A 25,945-nucleotide genomic window follows, 5' to 3' on the forward strand; every position below is an offset into this window, starting at 1 on the left:
AAGAACTCCCTGAAGTGCTACAGTCCTTGACGCCACCCCCGCCCCAACAGTTATCTAATCCTAGGACCACAAAGGTTGAGATGTGCTGTATCAAAATGTGGCAACTTGTTTTACTTTCCATGCATTTATTTCCTTCTTCCATTGGTTTAAAGCCAATATCATTCTCTCCTCTCTTCTGCTCTTAGGCACCTGAGTCCCAATAGAGCAGTAAGAATGGGAGTCATCTTTTTTTTTTAAGGTTTTATGTTTTTTTTTTTTTATTGTTTCTTCTATTTAATTATACATGACAGCAGAATGCATTTTCATACATTATACACAAATGGAGTACAACTTTTCATTTCTCTAGTTGTACACTATGTAGAGACACCATTCTTGTAATCATACATGTATACAGGGTAATGATGTCTGTCTCATTCCATCTTTCCTACCCCCTTCTCTCCCCTCTACACAATCCAAAAGTTCCTCCATTCTTTCCTTATCCCTTGCCCCCAGCCCACCCCCACCCCTGTTATATATCAGTGTTCACTTATCAGAGAAACATTTGGCCTTTGGTTTTAGGGGGTTGGCTTATCTCACTTAGCATGGTATTCTCCAGCTCCATCCATTTACCTGCAAATGCCATTTTATCCTTCTTTATGGCTGAATAATAGTCCATTGTGTATGTATACCACAGTTTCTTTATCCATTCATCTATTGAAGGGCATCTAGGTTGGTTCCACAATCTAGCTATTATGAATTGAGCTGCTACAAACATTGATGTGGCTGAGTCACTGTAGTATGCTGATTTTAAGTCCTTTGGGTATAGGCCAAGGAGTTGGATAGCTGGGTCAAATGGTGGTTCCATTAATGGAAGTCATCTTACCAAATACCAGATACAAAGACTGTATCTGCCATCTACCTACATGAGGCTAGATTTTTCTGTTCTCCACAGTATTTTTATATTCAATATTTTTCTGGAAAAATATGCCTGAAGAAAGTGCTATAGATAAACCTTATCAGCAACATGGTCAACTTTCACTTGTGTCAGAGATAATACAATAATAAATTATTTTGATTAGGGTTATTCAACTGTGCTTCGAACACTTACGTCAGGCTCAGCTACTTTTGCCCTGGAATTATCTACTTATGAAGCCATGAGTCCTCAAGACCAACGTATACTGCTCACCCGGAGAAGTGGTTCATCCTAACTGTTTTAGGTCCCTTGGAAAGAAGTTCAGTAAGACCAATTTTTATTGTATTTATTGGACAAATCACTGTTTCAGTACATTCAAAGAACCAGGACTGGAGTTGTCCATTCTAACTTATATGAGAAATGTACTTTGTTTATGGTAAATGTACCTGAAACATGTTTTTTCTCTATGAAGTTATATGAAGATTGTTATTACAAGTTTAATCCTTTTGTTTAACTTCTCTGACAAGAAAGATGTCAATTTTCTGTATGTAATGTAAAATAAGAGATTCAATCATAAAAATAATTTATTTCAAAAACAGTCCCCTCGGTCTTAATTTACATGATTTCAAAATCCAGTTGATTATAGCACGATTGTTGTGGTCTTTTTCCCTTAGCTCATGTTTACAGTTTGTTCTCATGGTTAACAATATCCAATATAAAGAGGTTCTGCATCTATTCCACGTCTGTAGACAAAAAACATGAATAAAAGATGTTTATTTTTCAGTTATTAGTGCTGTGATTTAGTGATTCTCAATTATTTAAGCTATTTTAAAAATTGCAGATAAGTTACACACTAAATTTTAAATACCTATAAAGCATTTGTAAAGGTCCAAATATATCTTCTTATAGATGTTCTCACCTAAAAATGTTTCTTCACATTAAGTCACAACTTTTTAGGTGACATTTCTGTTTATAGCAAAAGCAAACAACACAACCCCAGAAGCTAGTTAACACTAGCTTCAAGGTACCCTAGCTGGAACAACATTCGTCTTACCTGACCATTCTGCAGCGGTGCCTTGTTAGTCTTTTATAAGCATCACCAATGTCCCTGACATCTTCGTGACTCCAGAGTCTCTCACCAACAGCACTTGCCCGAGGCCTGAAATTTAAACCACATGTTTTCCAAAGCAGTTTGAATTCATGTTTTCTTAAGTCACAGATTGGGGCAAATTCTTAGCTATTTCCTACTTGGATAGGTTAGGAAAGCTAAAGCATCTTAATTCTTAAATCTTTTCAGTTGAATTCCTTACCATAATCTTGGAATAAGGTTAGTTGCATCCACATATTCTCCCCAAATACAAGCTTCTCCACCAATGATAAGTTTTTTCTGTTTGTCAGAACCTACATTAAAATCATTGAATTGATTTAAGTTGAGCAGTTGCAATTCAAGGTTAAGTACAGCAGCAATACTCCTCTCCTGTAGGCAGCAAACTTTATTCCCACTCCTGGCCTGTGGCTCACAGGGCTTGTTGCATACATAGACTAATGTGGTGGGTCAGTATTAAAGATACTTTTTCAAAATGGTTTTATACAAACATTTGGATACCAGAATCCATCTTTCCCCCTGTCCTATTAATAGTCTGCCCAGAAATACACTTTATTCTTTTGTAATGGGCTATGACCACTCCACCTACCTTCAATATTTACCACATAGTATTATAGAGAAGGGGGGGAAAAAAAGCACTGAGTACCTAATGTTTTTATAGTAATTTTAACCCTTTGATTCTCATAAAATGCATTCTAGAGAAAATCATATCAATTCTCAGATCTACAGTTTTAAAATTTAACAACAAAACCCTTTTTCAAAGGAAATTTTATACAAAGACTGATCTACAAAACCAGACAGAGGAGAATTTTTCATGAAGTGGGTTTGAGAGCCTGAAACTACTGCCCAGACATCCCTTTCTACGACCCTCCCCATCCAAGATACCTGCTTCCAGGACCCTAGAACTATGCAGCCTGAAATCCATGGAACAAGTGTCTTAAAAGGTTAACAAACATCTTCAAATGTAGGAGGCAAATGACAGGACTGATCAGTGAAAATGGAGGTAAAATCTAAGGATATACTTTTGGAAGTTTTTATTTAAATAAGCACATGATTTCTTTCACAAAGTTTAAAATGATACTGAATTTTTAAAAAAATTAAACAAAATCAAGAATCAGACATAAAAGGAAGAAAAGTTAGATTTCCTGGGTGAGAGGTTAAGGAAGAAAACTAACAAACCAAGGTAATGATGCGTGTTTCACTTACCTGAGAAATGAAGAGGTTCCACTGAATAGTATGTTTTCCAGTCTTGCCCGTAACTAATCACATCCAAGTACCAAGGAGCAGAAAGGATTACAGGGAAGCCAGCTGCTGTGATTTTACTTAATTCCTTAGAATACTGTGCGTCTTTCCACACTTGAATTACTGTATCTAGATAAAGCTATTAAAATCACAATTGCAATATACATCATTAGGTCTAGTAAATACAACTGATGAAAGTCTTAAGGCATTATGGCCAGGAACGAAACTTTATAAGGTCCTTAAAAAATATTTTCTTTCCCCTTTTCCCTCAGAGTTAGTGCCAGTACTATTTACTGTGCGTTTTCATCACTATACACATTTCAATTTTTGCCTATAGAGCACACCTGTGGGTTCAGTGAACTAAGGCTAAGATGTGCACTGTAGCCCATTTTTACCACACAAGTGTTTTACTCTGAAACCATGAGGATATTACCAGCCCTTCTGGAAAGCTGGACTTGCAAATTCCTAGTTGCACCAAGGAAAATAAAGAATTCTGGCACTCAAAGTACTATTGTTTTAAAAGAGCACATCAACAATATTGCTTACTACAAAGCTACCTTAATAGCAAAAAAGACTCGTTTGTTTTTATCTGTTTTGTCCTTTTGAATAAAAAGGAACTTAATTCAAACTATTCATCTTGTGATTAATGAGACAGGGGAAGAGATGAGAAGGAAGAAGCATTAAATCACACATTATCATCAGGATCAGACAGTCTTCACAATTCTTACCTCCGTATTATCATCAAAAACTTCTTGCCAGACGATGGATTTTTTGTTTTGGGATGCAGTAATATTCAAGACTCTAGCATTGCAAAAAATTTACAAAGTTATTTCAGATTACAAATTTAACTGTCTATTTAAAATGTGCACATTCTCTACCAAGGATTACTTGCAACATTGAAAGATACCTTCCGGTATAACACAGCTATATAAAACCAGCTAAAGTTGGGCAATGACCCAAGGAGTTCCTTCTTTGTAGCTTATGGTGCAGAACCTAACATAGTAGAGGGAATTAATAGCCCTTTGCTATGTATGAGTTAAATATGCCCCTAAAATACAAAGAAGTGGCCTCAAATTCAGTTGGTAGGCAACTTTCAGGAAACTGTACAAACAGTACTTTCTGGTAATTTCACAGGTATCTTAGAATAAGGGATACCATCATCTAGCCTGTCATATCACCTAAATTATATATTTCACTGTTGGAGGACAATCAGTCCACAAATACTGTTTAGATAATATGCAGGATAAATGGGAATGCATCACACAGAAGGCTGGAGAGGAAAGGGCTGGAACGTAGCCTTGCCAAATAAATGACACAGAGCAAACTACTGCCTGCAACCTGCTCTTGAATGGCTCATGAGCACAGCATGATTTTTACATTTGTAAAGTATTGTTTTAAAAGAGGATGTGCAACTGAGTGTGGCCTACGAAGCCTAAAACATTAACTCTGGCCATTACAGAAAAAGTTTGCTGGTCTGTAGTCCAGAGCAGCACTTTCCAGTAGGAACTTCCTGCTGTGGTGAAAACGTTCTGTATTTGCATTTTCTACGATGGTGGCCACAGCCTGAGGTGGCTGTGGAACACTTGAAATGGGGCTCATGTAACTAAAGAACTGAATTTTTAACTTTAATTTTAGTAACAGCTGCACGTGCCTGTAGCTACCATATTGTATAGCACAGGTAGAAAGCAAAAGAGATGTTCTAGGAATTAATAAGAGGGAATGAATTCCAGGGCCTGGATGGTGGTGAATACTTTACAGGTAGCCAAGGGCTTTGAGTTGAGCTCTTAACAACAGATAATTTCATTTCTGTATTTCAACAGTTATTGCAAAATGCTTAAGTCACAATGTTAGTAATTTAAAGAAAGCAGTTTATATCACTTCCTTGTTCAGTGGCTTTTCATAACATCCAGACTCCAGTAAAGGTGGAGACAAAATGAAAAAATAACACATCGTACTAAAAAATATTTAAACTTTTACAAAAGCATTAATAGACTTTCAAATAACTTACTTTTGAATATAGAAAGATTGTAGTTTTTTATAATCTTCACCAAAGCCTTTTGTCATCATGAAATTTCGGATTTGGGGATTTGATGCCCTTAAACAAAAATGGTGATTTAAATTTCACTAATAGTTTTAATATACCCAATCTATTTATTTATTCAGTTATTAATCTTCAGTACTGAGGATTGACTCCCCAGCCTTTGTAATCCTTCTGCCACAGTCTCCCAAATAGCTGGGCTTACAGATGTGCCCAGCTACCAATCTATTATTTAAGCAGCACATATCCCTAATACCAATGTGCAGGTTTAAGTATTAAAGTTGGTAGGGTACAAAAGAAGCCTAAAATATTAGTTATAAGTTAACTTAATTTTCCATTACAATTCCTTTTCTAGAAGCTGACTTCCCATAAAAAACAAAACAGAAAACACCCCAAACGTTTTCCCTACTCATCTACTTCCTGTCTCTAGAGTTATTTGTAAAATCTAAGAATATTTGAAAAATATCACCCATTTAATCATTGCCCTCTTGCACTAAAGGTATTCTTGTTCACTAGTCTCCTATTATTTAATCTCCATGTTCTTTAGCATTTTGATTTTCTTTCCTAAGTTTTTACTTTATAACAACACCAAAATGTACATTCTTCAAAAATCCACCACATCAGTTGTATTGCCCAGGATATTCCAACAAGCAGAGATGCTATGTTACAAATCTTCCCTTTTCATGTGGTGCCCTGTACATCTACTTCAAATACAACAGTTTAAAAAAAAAAAAATAAGGGTTTAGGATCACCATACCAACAATCAAAATTCACTTCATCTCCTCCCAAATGAATGAATTGATCTGGAAACACTTTACTAATTTCTTTGAAAAATGAAGTCAAGAATGCATAAGTAGTATTTAGAATGGGGTTTATAGGCCCAACACTTTGTATATACTGCCGTGAGCTGTAACATGGAGTCAGGAGGTCTTTCTGACCTAGAAGAAAAGACAGATTCACTTTTAGAAAAGGGTATTCATCACAAAGGCCTGGTTTTGTGCATCATGCTACAGATGCTTCTCCATTTATGGTGGTGTTACATCCTGATAAACCCCATTGTAAGTTGAAAATATTAAGTAAAAATAGCATTTAACACAACTAACCTACCAAGTGTCACAACTCAACTGCACAGTACACTGTGAGCATGGGTTGTTTACTCTTGTGATTGTATAACTAGCCAGGAGACGGGCTCCTTAAGTGCTCTTTCTATTGAATGCATGTCACTGAAGAAAATCAGTGGTCCAGGAAAACATCAAAATTCTAATGCACGCACATTACTTGACACCATGGTAAAGCAAAAAATCTTAAGCAGAACCATTATTAAGTCAGGATCATCTGAACTTTATTTTGTTAAAGCTATAAAAAATTTTATACAGAAAAGATAAGCATGTTTACCAAGAGTTACTAGGGAAATTTCTTTCAAGTTAAACAAGGGTGAATTGTTTCTTGATCCTGTCTTTCTGTTTCCCTTTCCACCCAGCGTCTGAGATTTTATTCACTTCGGATATCAATGATTCCCACTGAAGCCCAAGTTCTTAATCGCCACCCTCAGGCAGTCCCCACCGTTTGTCACACTCTACTCCCATGCAGTTCTCTTCTGACATTTCTTTCTTTGCATGCCTTTTCCTCATGCTATTCCACCAGAAAAATGAATATATCCTTTGATTTCTCAAAAGCATTTTAAGTGTTCCTTCATCTATGAAACTGTTTACCTACTTGCTGTAATCATTTTTTGTTTTCTTTTTCTTTTGGTTTTTATACGTTATATTGTGTATGTAGACACAGTGATTTGCTCATAGTAGTAACTATTACTAGTTACTGAGTCGTAGCTACCATTGTGCAAACCACAAATAAGAAAGTGATCAAACACCAAGCTGTAAAATGACAAATGTGGGACCTGAAATGTTTACTTTTCATAACTTACAAAACATAAACTCCTTACCTTTTCCCCAAGATTGTGTATGTCCAGGGCTATCAAATTCTGGTATGATTCGAATCCCTCGTAATCGGGCATATTCAATCACCATACGGACATCATTTGGTGTATAAACATGAGACAAAGAATAGCTTCCCTATAATATTCAAGTTAAAATGTTCAAAGCGGATTTGGTCTTAGGAATTATTAACAATTCTGTTTGTACTTTAATATTAAGTAGTCCATGAAATGCTGGATGATTCATATAAAAATAATATAGTGTTATGGTTTCAGGAGTAGGAAATCTATAGAAAACAGCAACTTTCTGCTAAACCACACACATTCAAAGGATAATAGCTATGTTGGGGCTTTTGTTAAATCATTTTACCAATATGTTCTTGAAACACTTTGGATTAATCCCAGATTTACTGATAGATCTCTCTCTACCAGTATTCCAACTTCATGGAACCATACAATGAAACAAACAAAAAGTGTCTCCAAAATGAAACCTCTGAAACCACTGCCCTTATCAATTTTAGAAACTGAAATTTACCCATTATAACAAAGCCTAGCTTTGCCTTTCAAAGTTATTTTAATCCATCTTATCTCATCATCCCAGGTGCAGAACAGCAATAAAAAATATAGTACAAATTTTATACTATAATTATACAATATTAATATCTAAACTGTGACTTCCAGCCTATTTTAATGTGTCCATGTCAATTTCATTGAAATATTCACAGAGTTGGAAACTTGGGACTTAATGGGTTAATAACCATGAGCTTAAAAAAGTCCCCCATAGACTCTAAATGACCCAGTTGTTTTTAAAGAATACCTCAGTCCATTTGTGTCACTTGAAAAATTAGACCTCAGTGTTGGTTGTTACTAAAGATAAGGTCCATTAAAAGATATTGCTTAGCATCTTTCTCAAAGTATAGGCCATAAATGCTCAACTTGTGAAAAATAGTCTTGAACCTCCACCCCCTATATCAAATTTGTATCTAGTCAAGAGTAGATCTAACTGTCGGTTTATAGTAAGTACAAGAGCTAAGTGGGGATGCAGTTAGCAAAGCCTGGACTATGGAAAGCTATAGGGCAAGCAAGTATCTTGGTTTCTTCAGCAATTTATAATGACAAAAAAAAATAGGTTGGGGGAGCGCTTATAAATCAAAAGAGAATTAACAGGCATATTAATTGGCCACAATGTCTGGACTTCACCTATATCCCAATGCAAATAAATAAAACTTTTTTTTTTTTTTTTTTTTTTAAGGAAAAGGAGCTGGGCTTGGTAGCACACACCTGTGGTCTCAGCAATGCAGGAGGATTGCAAGTTCAATGCCAGCTGTAGTTTCTCTTGTGCCAGGCTAGCTCATATGCAGGGTAAGGGCGCGGAGTCAAGACTCAGACTCTGGGAGTTGGATGAAAGCAAGCTTGTGGCAAGCAGCCTGCAAACTGGTTTATTGCAGGAACAGCTATACATTTTATAGGTTTCCTGCCCAATCACAATGTGCCACGGGGGATCAGACCACCAGGTTCCTATACGGGTTCCCTTGGTAACACTGAGTCAATTTGGGGCAGTTGTGTACTTTCCTAGGTGGCCGAAGCGGAACATTCCTCCCCGCAAGTTTTCCTTACACACTTGAGATGTTCACTGCTGCCAGCTAAGAACTAGGATTTCTCCCAACAGCCAGCCTCAGCAATTTAGTGAGGCCTAAGCAACTTAACAAGACCCTGTCTCAAAAAAGTAAAAGGGTTGGAGATATGGATCAGTGGGTTAAGAGCCCCTGAGTTCAATCCCCAGTACCCACATCCCCCCACCACCAAAAGAAGAAAGATAGTTGGGTAAATGTGAACAGTGACTATCTAGATTATTAATTTTTTAGCTGCAGTAGCATATTGTGTTTTTTTCCATAGTACTAGGGGCTGAACTAGAGCAATGAGGGGTGCTCTACCAATAAGCTACTCCACCAGCCCCTTTTATTCTGAGACAGGGTCTTGCTAAGTGCTGAGACTGGCCCTGAAATTACGATCCTCCTGCCTCAGTCTTCCAAATTGCTGGGATTACAGACATGCACCACTGTGCCTGGCTGTGGTTATGTGTCTTTAAAACATATGAGCAATGATGTCCAGAAGCGGGGAGACCGAGTCTGCAGAATACAAGTGACACAGATCGCCATGTACGTGATTGAGGCTGGGTGATGAAAACGTGGGAATTCATTCAGTGATTCTGTTTCTGTTTGTGCTTGAAATAGTCTCTCATAAAAGGTAAAACAAAATGAAAAATACAAGTGTTGCTAGCATTTCGGCCTAGACTGCATCATAACATTGCAGAAAATTTTGAATTGTGGCTGGAGGACAGAATTTAGAGTGCTGGCCCCCTTGGTAACTGCAACCTTATCCAAGGCAGAGAACTTCTGTGTTGGTTCCTTACTTTGTATGATAGGGGGATTAAACAAGGTGACATTGAGGATTTCCCCAACTCCGCTAGAATAGTCCAGTGGAACACTTCCAACAGAGACTACCCAGTGTTTTCTATGAAAAAGCATTCATCTCTACAATTCTCTACTTCATGTAGACTTTCAGAGAGAAAAAGAAAATCATTTACACACTTCCAAACAATTCCATTTAAAACAAATACACTGTTGGTCAACTTGATAAATCTTAACTATATGATATTCATGAATTATTCTGGTCTCCTACATTTTTTTAGAATTTTATTTACACTGCCCCTAGAGATTACTTAGATTTACAATAACATTTACAATAACAATTATAGTAACACTTATAATACAGTCACAAAAACATAACAGCTTGTGAATCCAAGTTGCTAAGCCACAGACTAAAGAAATTTTAAACCACAAATATCTTTTACACTAAAATTATAATTAATAAGAAAAAACACCTAAGTTATAAACTTCTAAAGAAGCTATAGCAAAGATTTTGTAAGACTTACTAGAGTAATATGAATTACTTACTTTATTGCTTAACTGAGGAAAAGTGATGCTCTGATAAGGGAAAGACTGGTCATCAACTATGTGCCAGTGGAGAACATTAAACTTATTAAAAGCCATGGCATCCTGCAAGCAAAACATGTTATAAATTATACACCAGATTCAAGACACAATTCAATATACAAGACAATTACATATATATACCTGGGATTGCTTCTAATAAGTCAGCCTCCTTTTAAGATTTCTTTTTCAGTAAGGAAAATGTGGAAGAATCATAAAATCATCATACACAGTTTACACAACATGTCAATATTCAAAAAGCCTACACAGACTATTTATCCTGGAGAGAAGGCCTATGAAATTCCCAGTACTTAGGGGTCTGACAGAAACAGAAAATAGCTCTTGGCTGCTATTGTGTTTGGAAATAGAGCAGAAGGAAATGGGGCAATCTAAGTGATAACCCTTAGAAATGAAAGAAATTCACTACAAACTCAATAGTATTCCCATAAAAATACCCAGAGAAATTCTGGGACAAACTGACATTGATTTTATGAAAATTCTGGAGGAATAAGCAGTATAATATTTATAAAATAAAAAGACTACTTGAAAAAGATAAAAAAAAAATAAGAGTAGATTTATCCTTATGAGATATAACTTAAAGCTCCCTTCCCCTTCGTCAGGCTGAAGGGAAGTGGCCAATGCAGTTGGGAAACAGTTTACATTCAAGAGGATTGTGCCAACGATTAAATATGTTGAAAATACGGTTTTCATTGTCAGAGAAGGGAGTTACAGATTCAAGGTAGTCATTGGAATTAATTGTTTCAGAACAAACTTGTGGATTTTAACATAGACCAGGCATTGGCAAACTTTACATAAAGGGTCAGATGGTAAATATTTCAGCTTTCAAGCCACACAGCTTCTGTTGCCCTTCTCCGCTCCAGCTGTGGAGTAAGACAGCATGTAATCAAACGTGTGTGGTTGCATTCCTGTAGAACTTCATTTGCAAAGACAGATGGGGTGATACTCTCATATATATATTTTTTGGTCTGGTTCATGGTTTCTGGGTCATAAAGGAATTAAAATTTCTCTTCCCCATAAGGGATCATAGAAACTCTTATCTTCCTTGGCCTTTGCGTCTTAGAGCTGACCATAACAAAATTTTGTGACTTACTCTTGTTTGATAGTATGTTTTAAGAGCTTCCTCATTCCAAAGGGGTCCTACCCCATACCCTGGAGGGAGGAAGGCTCAGAGAGGCCAAGAAGGATGCTAAAGCCCACAGGCCTTGCTGGGTTTACACACCCAATCTCTCAGCAATAGATCATATCCTTTCTGTCCACTCACATTTCAACAGAGTTGTTCATGCTTCCATCATGCCTGAGCAGTGAAATCTCCAAAACACCCAAAAGGACAGGGTTTGGAGAGCTTCCAGAGGGCTGAACACAAGGAGGTTCCTGGAGGGTGGTGCAGTGAGAGTGGGCCTGGAAGTGCCACATCTCTTTTCCCACACTTCTCCCTGTGCCTCTCTTCCTCCATGTCCTTTGCAGTATCCTTTATAATAAAGTAAATGGGCTTCCCTGAGTTCTGTGAGTCTCTTAAGCAAATTAATTGAACCCAAGGAGGAGGAGGGGTATCTGGTCAGTCAGAAGCACAGGTAAAACAACCTGGAGCTTAGGACTGGAATCTGAAGGGGAGTCTTGAGGGCTGAGCCCTCAACCTATGAGGTCTGGCACTATCTCCAGGTGGACAGTGTCTGAATTGGATGTGATCACAGGAGACTAGCTATTGTCTGTTATAGAACTGATCGCTTGCCATCCAGTGGGAAGAAATCCCCGTACCTCTTAAGGTCACGGAAATTTCTATGTTGATTGTTATGTGACAAAAGAGAAATAAAACACATTTTGCTCTTCCTGAAAAACAACTGGACTTAGTTCTTGGACTGTCATTTGCCAGCCTCCGATACAGACAAAGAAATAGGGAGGATGTTTATGTGTGTGCGTACATACAGACACACACTTTCTAGCTCTGTCTGCTGAGAGGGCCTAGAGGCAATGGTGCCCTAGTAGCAATGAGCCCAGATTTTGTTTTCAAAATATCACTCACCACTGAAAGGGTTCCATGAAGAAAAACATGAATCCAGACTGGGGTAGAGAAAGAGCCTGGAACATTTTGTGCCAAAAGCAAAGCAAGCATTCAAAGACAGAGGGTAACATGCCAAAAGGACACCAGAAGCAGCCTAAGGGACTCCCATTGGCTAAACCTGGCACAATCTGGCTATTAAACAGGGACTGGTAATAGATTACCACCTATTGCATAAAATAGTAATCCATACTGATGAAAATATTGAGTACATAGGTAAAAAAGAAAGAAATGCTCTACTTTACCATAAAATTCCAACTAATAAATGATAGAAAAGACAATGGAAATAGAGGTAAAAGTCCCAACTTGGCAGCCATCTTGGTAATAACTGATTTAGGTAAGAATCAGCTGTGGATGCAGTGGGTGAACACTGGATGAATGGGAATTTTACACAGTCTCAAAAGTTCTCTGCATATGCTAATTACTTACTAATGAGCATAAAATATTTTTAATCAACTTTGCAGTGGAGAAACCTGGCAGAGAGCATCTTATAGCCAAGTCATAATAATGTACATTACCAGAAACAAAATAATCAAGACACTTGACACCTACTGTGCACTGAATCTCATCCTGTAAAAAATGGACAAGCTAAGGTATGTCCTACAAAGTAACTGGCCTGTATTCCTCAGAAATGTCATGGTCTTGTAAGACAAGGAATGACAAACAGTTCCAGACTGAGGAGGCCAAGAAGAATAACAAATAAATGCAACACCTGACCCTGTATGCTAACCTTACAGAGGATGTTATTGGAACAACTAATAAAGTCTGAACAGGGCTGTGGATTAGAAGATAGTACTGTGTCAATTTCCTGATTCTGATGCTTGTACTGAAGCTATTTTGAGATGTGTCATTTATTAAGAAATTCACACTGAAATATTAAGGAATATTGAATTGTCATCTGTGTCTGCATAGTTTAGAAAGAACACATTTAAGTAGAGAGGGAGAATAAAGTCTTAATAAAATTTAATAGATAATATTTAAACATTTTAAACTGGGGTGTCTTGGTAAAAAGTCTAAAAGTTCTTTGTACTTTTACAAATTTAAAGTTACTTTTTAAAGAGAAAAGTAAAAGACAAAATTTCTACAGTTTTAGAAACTAAAGCCATCTGGACTGGTGTAAGAAGATAAACTGGTAAAGACAAAGTTAAACTGACTTGTTACATTTATGGCAATTATTTAATATTCCTTATATTGAAAACAGTGGAGAAAGTATAGATTGCTCAAAAATGATGTTGGGATTACTGGCTAACCATTGGAAAAGCTAAAATTAAAATATCTATCATTATAATAAACTGAAATAAGTTCTAACCAAATCAAGAATTTAACAGGAAGTATAATACTAAAAGAAAATTTCAAGTTATTTTTATATGTATACCTTTGTCATGGAGAAGGCCTTTCTTAGTATAAAAGGCCAAAACAACAAAAGACTGACTAATATTCCTTCATAAAAAAATTAAAACCTCTGCAAGCAAAAAATATAAACAGTTTAAAAAACAAATTTAGAAAAATTTTACAGTAGTGTATGAAAAGTATATAAAAGTATTGATGACACAGTCTACTCACATGATATTGAAAAGGAAGGAATTCTAGGTGACAAAATGGATAAGGAAGTACAAATTAAAACAAGGAGATAAACTTTATCATCAGCTCAGCAGAGTACAGCGCAGATGTGCCCTGCTACTGGCCAAGAATACCCACCTAAGACCTGTCCAAAAGGCAAAACAAACATCTTTAAGCCTAAAAATTCACTTCTAAAACTTAATCCTCAAAAAAAAAAAATCTTGGCAAGCATACAAATAAATCCACATGTCACATATGAAAGAATGCTTACTCTGCAGTTCTTTTTATTATTATAATAAATTTACCTTGATGTCCATCAGCATCAGAGAGGTTAAATATACCTCTTAAGTATACAAAATGGAATATTCAATTCTTAAAAAGGCTGCTAAAGTACAACCTCATTTCAGTTTCTTAAAAAGTCACATTGTAGGGCTGGGGACATTGCTCAGCATTGGAGCCCTTGCCTAAAATGTGTGAGACCCTGGGTTTGATCCCCATCACCAGAAAAGTCACATTCTGTTACCATTCGTTTTTAAGGTCTAGAATAAGATGTGAGATATAAAAATTAGTGTCATTCCTTGGTAAATGAAATTTGGGGATGATTATTTATTTTGCCTATTTTATGCTTACCTATAGTTTGAATTTTTTACACTAAGAATTTATTTTATTTCATAAAAGTGATAGCAATGTCTCTGGAGGAAGAATACCAAGTAATAATGTAAAGGCAGAAATAATTTTTAGCAGCATGATATATTCAGAAATCAAGCGAAGTTGCACAAAAACACAAGAAGAAAATTCCTACCCCTGCAAGTTGGCAGGTAATGGTGGTGACGAACCAATAAAAAGTCCGTGTGAGAATCATTTTCAGCCTTCTTCCTAACTCCCATTATGAGGTTCCATGTTCCTTTGCAATACTTCCTTAGGAAGAAGCACCCATTCCCCTTTCTATGCCACTTTTTAAAAAGTGAAGATCACAAGATCAAAGAACATTAACCAGAAGTATGGTGGCCTGTATTTCAAACCAAAAATCTAGCATGATTTGACAAGGGGGGTACACATACAGGGCCAATGACAACATTCAAACTCTTTTTCTTAACGGACTTGGCTAAATACATGTTGTCTGTGAGTCTCCCAAAGAAAACAGGTGGTGATCCCTGAAGAGGGCCTTTACTTCACAGCTGAGGAAATACACTACCTAAGGAGGGAGGAGAAAGCCCAGTGCTGGGGACTTCCTAGAGGAAAACAAATCCTGCTCTCCGACCTGCATGGCAGCGTAATTAACCAGCATAAAGTAACAACACCAAGGGGACATATCTCAGAATAGACAGTGAAGTAGAATAAAGTGATTACCTACCAAAGTTTTAAGAATAGTCTTAACAGGCAGGTAGTGTCGGGATGTATCAATTAAAATTCCTCTATGAGGAAATCTTGGAGAATCAATAACTTTGGATTCATTGATGGTGAACTATGAGACAAAATAAAAAATAAAATTTTGATTTAGTTTTAGGATTTGAATTTAATAATTATGTCCATCTATACAAGTACTGAATACAAGATTCATTTACAACAACACAAAAGTGAAATTTACATTCACTAAGAAATATTTGGGGAAAAGAAACTTCAGGAAGTTATTGAAGCTAAAAGCTAAATAGGTTACAGTTTTCTAATAGTAACATGTCTCTCCAATAATTTTTAGTAATTTTTAATAATAATTATACTTACAGACCCAAAAGAATCTTCATAAACTAACTGGCTAAAGGTCTCTAAACCTAAGGAAAGTAAAATTTATTGCATTAATTTACAAAAATAATACATTGAGACAAATGTTATATTAGCCAAACAGACTCATAAGCAGATAAGGCAAATAAAATTAAATATAGTTATACCTGTACCCTCTAAAAGATAGTGTTGCATCTAGTCTCTAATATATTCTCTAAATCAAGGCCTCCTTATGGTGTTTTATTTACAGCTGCAAAACCTTCCTCCTGAATTATTTACTGAACGGATTACTCTTCATACATTAGAGTTCAGGCAAATTCTCTGGCTTGACTTGACTTTACCAAGATTCATTCTAGCCAAACACTACACAGCTATGGAAAATTTTTAAACTCAGAATAGTTCAGTCATTTTTGCTATGCCTTCCTCTCAACTGATCCTCCTCAAGTACATTTTTGGAAAGCATAACTATGAAATTTCCCCTTTAATGGCAATCCATTCGATTTCAGTTTAGAGTATATTACTTTGGGGCTGGGGAGATAGCTCAGTCGGTAGAGTGCCTGCCTTGCAAGCACAAGGCCTTGGGTTCGATCCCCAGAACCACAAAAAAAAAAAAAAAAAAAAAAAAAAAAAAAAAAAAAATTGTAGAGTATATTACTTTGAAAGTCTGATAGTAATAAGAAAATAAGGACTTTTTGAACTGGGATCTAATTGTTGCATATTCTCTAAAGCTCTTCACGTTGCTATGGATCAGGACAAACAATAAGGATCTGTACTCCCAAACAGACCCCAGATAAGCAGATCCAACTAATAAAAGCTTAAAACCACATAGCATTATATATAGACACTCCAAATGATAATGGCTACAGTTATTTTTGTAGTGATATCTACAAATACTTTCATATTTTATTTTGAAATAGGATTGTAATCATATGGTTATAAAAACATATTGACAATGATTATTTTAGATAACCTGAGTCAAATCCAAAGTATTTTCTAATTTAAACTGCTGCAACTTTGGTTGGTTAGCTTATATGAAAAATTTGCTTTTTGAAAAACCCTATCATTAATTGGGTATGGTGGCACACGCCTATAATTGCAGCTACTGGGAGGCTGAGACAGGAGGATCTCAAGTTTGGGCCAGACTGGGCAACTGAGTGAAACTGTCTAAAAAGAGAAGAAAAAGGGCAGGAAATATAGCTCAGTGGTAGTACATTCTAGGCTCAATCCCTAGAACTGCTTAAACAAACAAACAAACAAAAAAACCCTGTTACTTAAAAGACAATATACTATCTTATCTACATAGAAGAGGAGGTAAAAGAACTTTGAACCGCAGAAATAAATGACCCTAAGCCAAACTTTCAGATTTGGATCCTGAAATTCATAGGAAAAGCTTTCAAGGTTTCTCCCTGCCCACTGCCTCTACCTAACTCTAGAGCATGTTTCCCTTTTCATATTGTTCCTATAAACTTGGTTATATTTCTAAATCCACAGGAATTTAAGATTGGGGAAGGGATGCTTGTCACTGAAGATAGCAAGAGGTGATAACTGAAACAAAATAATCATAACAGATTGGAGTTGGAGTCATTTATAGCCCTGTACACTTTACAGTTCCAAGAGCATCAATGAATGACAGCTCCACAGGAGTGTAAAAACACTCACATTTTTTAAAACTTATTTTTATTTGTTTGCAGTACTAGGGATTGAATCCAGGGCCTTGTGCGTGCCAGGCAAGCATTTTACCATTGAGCTACATCCCTAGCCCAACCCTCATACATTTTCAAAAAGGCCAAATGAGGTTTCTTTGTGCTTTAAGTAGTGCATCTTTCACAGAATTCATCTTGGAGCTATTCAATAAAGCATTCTGTAACAGGTTCAAGGCAGCAGTTTTGCTGTGTTTGATTTCACAAAGCATAACTGGATATATTATTTTACTAGAAACTAACAATGAAACAGCACAGAACTCACCTCGCAATGCTCCCCAAACTCTGTTGGCCTTGAGGACAGCCACGGGTTCTTCCACAAGCAAAGTATCTGTGTGGAGGACACTTCTGTTAATCCCTCAATAACACGGAATATATTTGTTAGACGTACCATTGGGATTTCTGCACGGTTCTTCTCTCTGAGCATCCACTTGTTTCTCTAACTTCCTTGTTTCTCTAACATCTCCACTTAGGTGTCTTAAACGTAAGTTCTTATACTCCACCTGCCTAAAAGTGAGCTCTTCACTTCACTGTGCTTGGCTCCTGCATTCCTATTTCCCTTAGTCCCAGCACCAACATCCAGTCAGTTGAGTTGCTCGTTAGGGACTTGGGCAACATCACCATGATACCTCATTTTTTTCCCTTCAGGAGAGTATGTTCTCCAATGGTGCCTCCACAGTGTAGGGTCCTAATTAAAGTTTGGGGTCAAAAATACAAACATTTCTCAATGCCCACAATTCCTTGATCACTCATAATTTCTATTCCCCTTAAGGTCTGAAAGTTATCTCCACTCTTTTCCCTTCAGTTTTTTTCCACTTGCCCTGTACCCTGCTTCCCCTCAATATCATCTGAAATCTGCCTTAAGACTTGTTAATTCCCTTTAGCTTAATATAGCTTTGTCCCACTCAATAAAAACTCCATACCCTTCTATAATGGGACTCTGGTTGGCTGCCTCTCTGTGCAGAGGGGCTCATCTTTCAGTTTTTGAAATCCTACTCTGCCTAAGGTTGGCCCAATATTTGTTTCAGTCTTTCAGAGAGATCTGGGGAGCCAGGTCAACCAGACAGGGTAAAGCACAGGAGGGTACAGAGCTTGAACACTCAAGGGCATGACAGATGCAGACTTTGCCACAGGGAAGACACCCAGGGCCGGAGGTTAATGATTTGACACTGTATCCTCTGGTCAGGATCATCGCCTCCATCACCCAGACTACTGACACAGGACAGCTGGCTGCAGGTAGGGAAAAGAGCTGCATCAGTCAGGTGATTCTCAGCTGACAGTCTTCTGACACCGCAGCCTTTTCCATCAGTGATGAGTTAGCAAATCGCCAGGTGATATTGCTACTGTATTGCTACTATAAGTACTGTCATCCTGTCTTCTCCAGATAGCAAATTCTTAATCAGCTTTTTTTTTTTTTTAACACACTGTAACTTTAAAGTCTCCTAGAAGTAGTACTAAGAATCACCTAAAAACATGAATACTTTGGAGTACCTGATGCCAATCATTTTCCAGAAGTTGAAGGCAAGATGATATGAAAAAGGATTCTAATTCAACTCACTGGAAAAATATCACTTATGGAAATTAGAAGGTTTGGTTTTCTAAACACATGGATGTGCAGCTATAGAATTTCAATTTTTATTCTAAAACCAAATTATTAACAACTGTCATCTCCCTGATGAATAGGAACAATATCTGACTCTTCAGTTCCTTCTGAACCTGTCTGTATCATAAATACTTTTGTTTTGGAAGGTGTATATACAAATAGTATCAAAATATTCTCTAAAAAATAAAATATTACAGATAAGGCTAAAATCCCCCTTGAGATGTCTACCTAGCTCCCTCTACATTCCTCAGAGAAAACACTTACTAGTTCTTTTCCTAGACATGTACGTACATGGTAAACAAGAAAATGTATTGCTTTATGTGCAAGTTCCTGTGTGTGTTGGTATATAAGTAGTATCTTCATGTATATATTTATACAACTTCTTTGTTAACTCAGAAGTTTATCTTGGCAGCTCTGCTTATATGTTTTTTTTTGTTTTGTTTTGTTTTTTGCGGTACTGGGTATCGAACTCAGGGTCTTGTGCTTGTGAGGCAAGCACTCTACAACTGAGCTATCTCCCCAGCCCTGCTTATATGTTCCTTATAACCTTTTTTAAAAATTCCTAACTGTTGAACAATACTCTTAAGTGTGTTCTTCTAGATAGTCATTCCTCTCTTGATAGATATTTTTTTTTTTTTGGCCTGTAAACTTTTTTATTAGAACTTTAATGGCTACACATTTAATTTTGTTTATAATTCTTCATTTTCACAGATAAACTGCATTGAACATTCTTGATGTATGTAACTATATCTCTATTGCAGAAATTAGTTCTCAGGGAATACCTACTTTTATTTTTAATAGATAGTGCTTGTTTGGTTTTATTTTTATTTTTGGCTTTTTTGCAGTGGAGATGGAATTCAAAGCCTTGCACATGCTAGGCACACACAGTCTACCAGTGAGCTACATCCCTAGTATCTATAGATGATACTTTGACATTTGTCACTCCTTTCAATGTTTCCTCACATTCTGCACATTTAATAGCTTGTTATTTCAATTCATATGTGTTACTTTTATCATCAACAACAACTGGTATAAAGACTTAAAACTAGTTTATCCTTCAAACTGGAAAATTTCAAAATCACCTATCTCATGAAGTTTCCCTTTCAGAATAGAGGGTCTGAAGAGCTGACTGGAAGACAGATAAGCTATGAAGCTCCGTTTTCTAGAACTGATAGTATGTCATCTGTATTGCTGATGCTAATAGACAGCAAAGATTCCTTGCAACATAATAGCCACTTCTATCTCTATTCAGATTGTGAAACCTACTTTAGTGTCCTCTGAGGGCTGAGAAATCACATGGCTGATGTTGGTAAATTATCCTATTATTCTCCAGAGAATAGCTATAGAACTAAAAAGAAATGAAGCTATTTTTTCAAAGGGATGCATGAAGAAACCTCATCTCTACCAAGAAGATGAAGACCTGCACTTAACTGTCTGTGGAAAAAAGTCTGAGAACAAAAAAGTCACACTTTTTTCTAAATATGTGGCATTCCTTCTATCTTCCCACCCAATTCCCCACTCTGTACTCTTTTGCACTAATCTTATATTACATATATCCTCACATTGCCCCTTTTTGATTCCTTAGTGCAATTCCACACTATTTCTAGGCAGCACATTCCTTAGAAAAGGCATATCCCATTGTTTACACCTTCAAACAATTTAAGAAGAGCCCAGAGAATAATATTCTAGTAACAACAAAAACCAATAAAGTTGATTATATTGTCAAATGATACAGCTCCAAACCTCTAGTTCTGCATTATATGTGTAAAATTAGATTATAAACAGAGATCATGGCTATAAGCACAAATTGTCTTCAAAGACCAAAGTTGTTAGGGAATTATGTCCAAAAATAAGAGATCAGCCAAGAAAGTTCATCAATACAATGACAGAACATTATTGAGCAATTAAAATTGAGGTCACAAAAGAATACTTAATGACATTCTAAATGTTTGTAATGTATTATTATGCAAAAGAATATGACTGCAAATATCCTAAAAGCAGAATCTACATGTACAGAATTACACCTGTTTTCAAGGCAATATTTATGTGCTTATATTTATATCTATGTAAAACATTTAAGTTTTGCACTGCCAGATTTTATACATATATATATATAATATATAATATATATATATATATTATATAATATATATATATATATATATATATATATATATAATTTATTTATTTGCAAAAACTCTGGTTGATTCTCAGTGCTGGGGTTATGAGTGATTTATTTTTTCCTCTTCTGCATTTATAGTACATACAATTTTCTATAATGAGTATGTATATTACTGTTATAATAGGTACTTACAGGACTCATCTGAAGACACACTGGGGAAGGCATTACACTCTGACTCAAGGACAATTGAGACAAGAAGTTGCTGTAACTGTCCTGTAGCTTGAAATTTAGTAGGCCCATGACGCTGCTTGTAGGAACTAATAAATATATAGCCATAATATCTGTGGAAGGAAAAAATTAAAAATAAATATAAAAGCATTTTAGCCAAATTTTAAGTGCCTATGTGCTACTGGACACTGTTGTCAATTCTTAAATCCATGCCGCCCACACAGTCCAACTAGAGATTTTTACCCCAAACTGCACAGAATTGCCTGGGACACTTAAAAAAAAAAATCCTGCTGTCCAGACCTTGAGAATCAGAATTTCTGAGAATGGAATTGTTACAATTTAGATATGAGGTATCCCCTAAAAGCTCCTTTGTTAATGCAGGAGGTGAAATGATTATAGATTATGAGAGCTGTAACCAAACCAGTCCATCCTTGTTTGAATGGACAAACTTGGTAGTAGCCATAGGCAAGGTGGGGCATGGCTGGAGGCAGTGGGTCACTGGGGTGTGCCCTTAAAGGGCTCATCTTCCCTGTACCCTCACCTCCTGCTTCCTGGCTGCCAAGAGGTAAGCACAGTTCCTCTATCAGGTCTTTCAGCCATGATATTCTGCCTCACCTGGGGCCCAGAGCAATGGAGTCATCTGATCATGGACTGAACCCCTGAAACTGTGGACCCCAAATAGACTTTTCTCCCTTAAATTATTCTTGTCAGGTCGCAGCAAAGGGAACCCAACTAACATAACTTTTTCTTTTGAGACATGGTCTCATTAAGTTGCTTAGGGCCTTACTAAGTTGCTGAGGCTAGTCTTGAACGTGTGATCCTCCTGCCTCAGCCTCCTGAGTTGCTGGGATTACAGGCATGAGCCCCCACACCCAGCTAAAAACCAATTTTTTTTTTTTGGGTACAAGTGATTGAACTCAGGGGCACTTAACCACTGAGCCATATCCCGAGTCCTTTTATGTATTTAGAGACAGGATCTCACTGAGTTGCTTAGGGTCTTGCTAAATTGCTGAGGCTGGCTTTGAACACAAGATCCTCCTGCCTCAGCATCCCAAGCTGCTGGGATTACAAGCATGCACCATTGTGCCTGGCTAAAAACCTGTTCTTAATAGTGATGGGGCACATGTGTGTTCCTTTCCTGAGAAAACCACAAGAAAACTTGTGACACCTGAATCAGTTGCAGTTATCCTAGAGATGGCAGAGCAGAAATGGAAAGAATATGACTCCCTGGTGACTCTGTTGAGCCACTTAGTCAACTAGCTGTGAATTCTTTCCTACCTGTGGACTTCCTAATTTGTAAGATAAGTTTCCTTGTTGCTTAAGCTAGATTGAGTCAGGGTTCCTGTTACCTACAAGAGTACTGTAGCTGAGTAAGGTAGCTGATATGTATCATGATACTCCATAAATGTCACCCACCAGCCCACGGACTTCTCACCAAAGCCTTTAAAATGTGTCTTCTTGTTGGCACATATCAGAGAAAAGAGAATATTAAATAAAAATTTTAAGGTGCTGAAGGATAAAGATCAGATAGGCTTCAGAGCAATGGTTTAAATATTTTGCAGATTTGGATAAGTCAGAGGTTGTATATACTATGCATATGTAAGAGCATCTTGTAGCCAGGTTCAGTGGTATATGCCTATAATCCCAGAGACTCAGGAGGCTGAGGCAGAAGGACTGCAAGTTCAAGTCCAGCCTCAGCAATTTAGGGAGATCCTGTCTCCCCCTTTAAAAAGGGGCTAGGGATATAACTCATTGGTAAAGCACCTCTGGGTTAAATCCCCAGTAACTCCTCCCCCTCCGCCCAAAAATCTTGTGCTTTTCCAGAAAAGGAAAGGTAGGAAAATTTCATGAACTTAAAAATATATGAAAGTGAACCAGTAAGAAAATAGAATGGCTGAAGGCACTGGGGCCCTTTCTCACAGGAAAACCTTGATATATTTAAAAGAAATTAAAACCATGAAATGTATATTTAAAAATAATTAAATGATAAAATTTTATATGTATTTTGCCACAATTAAAATAAAAACAAATTTAAAAGGAACTTAAAGAAGTTGAGGAAGAAGCTTAGTGGTAAAGCACTTGCCTAGCATGTGCAAGGCCCTGGGTTCGCGACCCCTAGCACCACAGAAATGGAGGAAGGTTAAAGTTGCTAGCCATCTGAGAACTGAGATGGGTGCTAGTTAACCTTTCAGGAACTGAAGGAGCAAAGCTACTTATTCATTTTAAAAATAAGTACCTAGCATGTGGGAAATCCCTGCACCTAACAGCCAAACTCCCTGCCTGTACAGCATCCTGGTTCAAAGCAAGGTGTGTGCTACAGCTCAGGTTCTTCAGAGATAGGAGCCGTGCGATTCGGAAAACTCTGGAATCTAGGTTGTGTGTGTGTTCCTGAGTAACCAGAGCTTCCTGAACACCCCAAAATCTTCAAATCTCTCCAACCCCATCATGCTTTTACTCTGAGACAATTATTGCTCCTGAGTTCCTAGAATGCTCAGCAGCATGTTTTCAAGTCTTAGCCATGCTTTATAACTTGCTTCCTGACAATGGCAGGTATAATTATTAGCTGCTTCCCACACAGGTCGTGAATTAGTCAGGTGAACTTTGGGTAATCATTTGCACCTGTCTTGCAATGCCAAGCCTTGTTTTCAAACCACCTCACAGCTGATTCAAGTCCTGGTTATCCACCATTAATTTATGTCATCCATGCTTTCTTGCCATATTCCTCTATCACCATGCAAAAGGAAAATTGTTTTACAACCTAAACCCCAAAGCAAACTTGATAAGGGTGTCATGATCTTCAAGTAAATTTCCATATAATCCTGAATATCACCCAAGATAAGCAACTGATTTGGTTTTGTATCTTCATCTCACTGTGGCCACAGCATTCCAACCTCTTAGCAGATTCAATACCAAAGACTCATTAGAGCACGCCTTCTTCCACAGCGTGCCAACATTCATTTAGTTGTACAAAACAGAAGGAAAACATAAACTTTCCGGTGACAGAGAATGTGCCATCTCTTCCATCAACACCTTGGGCCTTTCTGAGCTCCCTTCAGCTGGTTTTGTGTTTTTCCACCAGCTGTTTGGTGTCCTACAGGAGAAATTAAGCTATACTTGTATCCACCAGGCATAGGGACAGAATCTGAGGGTGGAAGAAGGCAGACTCCTTCAGGGCAGTTCCAGCTACACAGGTCTCACAATGAAGGGACAGTAGATTGCACATTCAAACATCTCCCCAAATGCAACCTGTACTTCAAATCCTGAGGTTAGCAAAGCTAGCTCTGTGTGCTCTGCCTTCCCTGGACTGGAGAAAACGGGGGATTGGGCAGTTAAATAAAAAATCAAAAAAAGGAAGTAGGAAAAACAAGCACATGACTGGTATTACGAAACAAAAAGTAAAGCAGACATCGCTGCTGAAGCACTGGCCACAACAATTAGAACATGTAACATTGTACATGGGAACGGCTGAAGGGGAGTTTTCTGCAGTGCTCCAACTTAAGGGCTTCTGCCAAGTGAATTGTTGTCCCATCTGGTGAGCAAGCAGGGGAGAGATGCCTGTACGGGAAGTCGACTGTGGGGAGTCTCCGGTTCTTCAAAAGGAGCAGGTCTAAGCTCGGACAGATGCACTCATTCTGCTTTGGAACTTCCTTCAAATAAATTGTCACTTTCCGATTAAAAGCGATGTCCCCATCCATCTCATTTGCCCTTCTAAGACCAACAGGGCGACGGATTCTGGACACCTTATACCTTCCATTTAGTATCCTGCACTCGAAACAGGGTTCCTGAGCACCCCGGGTGTCACTTAGGTAAGGCAGGAAGGGGAGGAAAGGACATTTTACGTCCCTGCCCTGTCATTTTCCACCAATGTTACTTAGGTCAGGTCAACTAGATTGCTAGAGGACCGGGTCCCTTCCCCGCGGGGTCGGGGCGCTCACCGCCGAAAGGCCTCCTGCAGCAGGGAGCAGGAGGGGCCCGCCGTGGAATTGGAGCCGTGACCAATGAAGAAGTCCTCGGGGGCTAGGTGTAGCTGGCGCGAGGACATCTGCACCGAGAGCGGCAGGGGCCACAGCACCGGTCCAGTCTCGACCGAGGCGCGCGGGGTCTGCGCCGCCAGCGCCAGCAGCAGAAGCGGCAGAAGCTCGGGAAGTCCTGGCCCCGGAAAGCCGCGGGACGGTAGCGGGCGCTGCTCCATGGCCGCTGGGCTGTAAGAAGCAGGGTCTGCCGAGCCGGAGCCCCGGGATCTGACTTCCCGCCTGGGCCTTGCGGGAGGAAGCGCATCTGGGCGTGAGTCACCGAGTCAGATGACCGCGCGCCGCTCCCGGGACTCCGCCCCCACGCCGAGTCAAACCTCTCCGGGGCGCTTCCCGCTGCTCGCCAAGGCTACACCCGAGGTTGTATTCCGAGAATGCTTCCCTGGTAGCAGCAGAACCTCAGATGCAAAATGGCTAAAGTCAGAGATGGGCCTGATTCGATCTGCTGCCAGATTCTGCTGGCTTTCAGACTTGGCGCTCCTTCGGGCCAAACTCTGGCTTCTGTAAAACGCGAGACACTCATACCTCTGGATCACCTATTTCTTTCCTCACTCCAAACGCCAGATGATTGAGATGGTGGTTTATTTGCTCCGAAGTCTAGACTTTTGTGTCTGGCAAACCAAAACCACAAATCTACAGCAAGCGTTCAGAAAATGTTGAAGAGCTGCAAGGAAAGACTTAAAGAAACATTTATGGTGCATG

At 38.1% G+C, this 25,945-nt stretch overlaps 2 protein-coding genes across 2 annotated transcripts in view; one reads left to right on the plus strand and one right to left on the minus strand.

Moving 5' to 3' along the window:
• Gfm2 (GTP dependent ribosome recycling factor mitochondrial 2) overlaps window positions 1-1,676 on the plus strand; it is a 47,884-nt gene extending 46,208 nt beyond the window's left edge. Inside the window, 1 exon segment of the mRNA XM_053743411.1 lies at window positions 1,059-1,676. Within this exon segment, the coding sequence (XP_053599386.1) occupies window positions 1,059-1,187 (129 nt within the window). The 3' untranslated portion in view covers window positions 1,188-1,676.
• Hexb (hexosaminidase subunit beta) lies at window positions 1,459-25,493 on the minus strand. The gene is made up of 14 exons (XM_047555454.1): window positions 25,148-25,493; window positions 21,177-21,325; window positions 17,525-17,590; window positions 15,563-15,609; window positions 15,195-15,305; window positions 10,168-10,269; window positions 7,220-7,349; window positions 6,035-6,215; window positions 5,248-5,334; window positions 3,968-4,040; window positions 3,204-3,378; window positions 2,203-2,293; window positions 1,947-2,051; window positions 1,459-1,635 (listed from the first exon to the last, which is right to left on the minus strand). The coding sequence occupies exons 1-14, from the start codon at window positions 25,402-25,404 to the stop codon at window positions 1,593-1,595; spliced, it is 1,617 nt and encodes a 538-aa protein (XP_047411410.1). The 5' UTR covers window positions 25,405-25,493; the 3' UTR covers window positions 1,459-1,592.
• Between the last annotated feature and the right edge of the window lie 452 nt (window positions 25,494-25,945).

This window comes from Sciurus carolinensis, chromosome 6 (genome assembly GCF_902686445.1).
Source record: "Sciurus carolinensis chromosome 6, mSciCar1.2, whole genome shotgun sequence".
Classification (NCBI taxonomy): domain Eukaryota; kingdom Metazoa; phylum Chordata; class Mammalia; order Rodentia; family Sciuridae; genus Sciurus; species Sciurus carolinensis.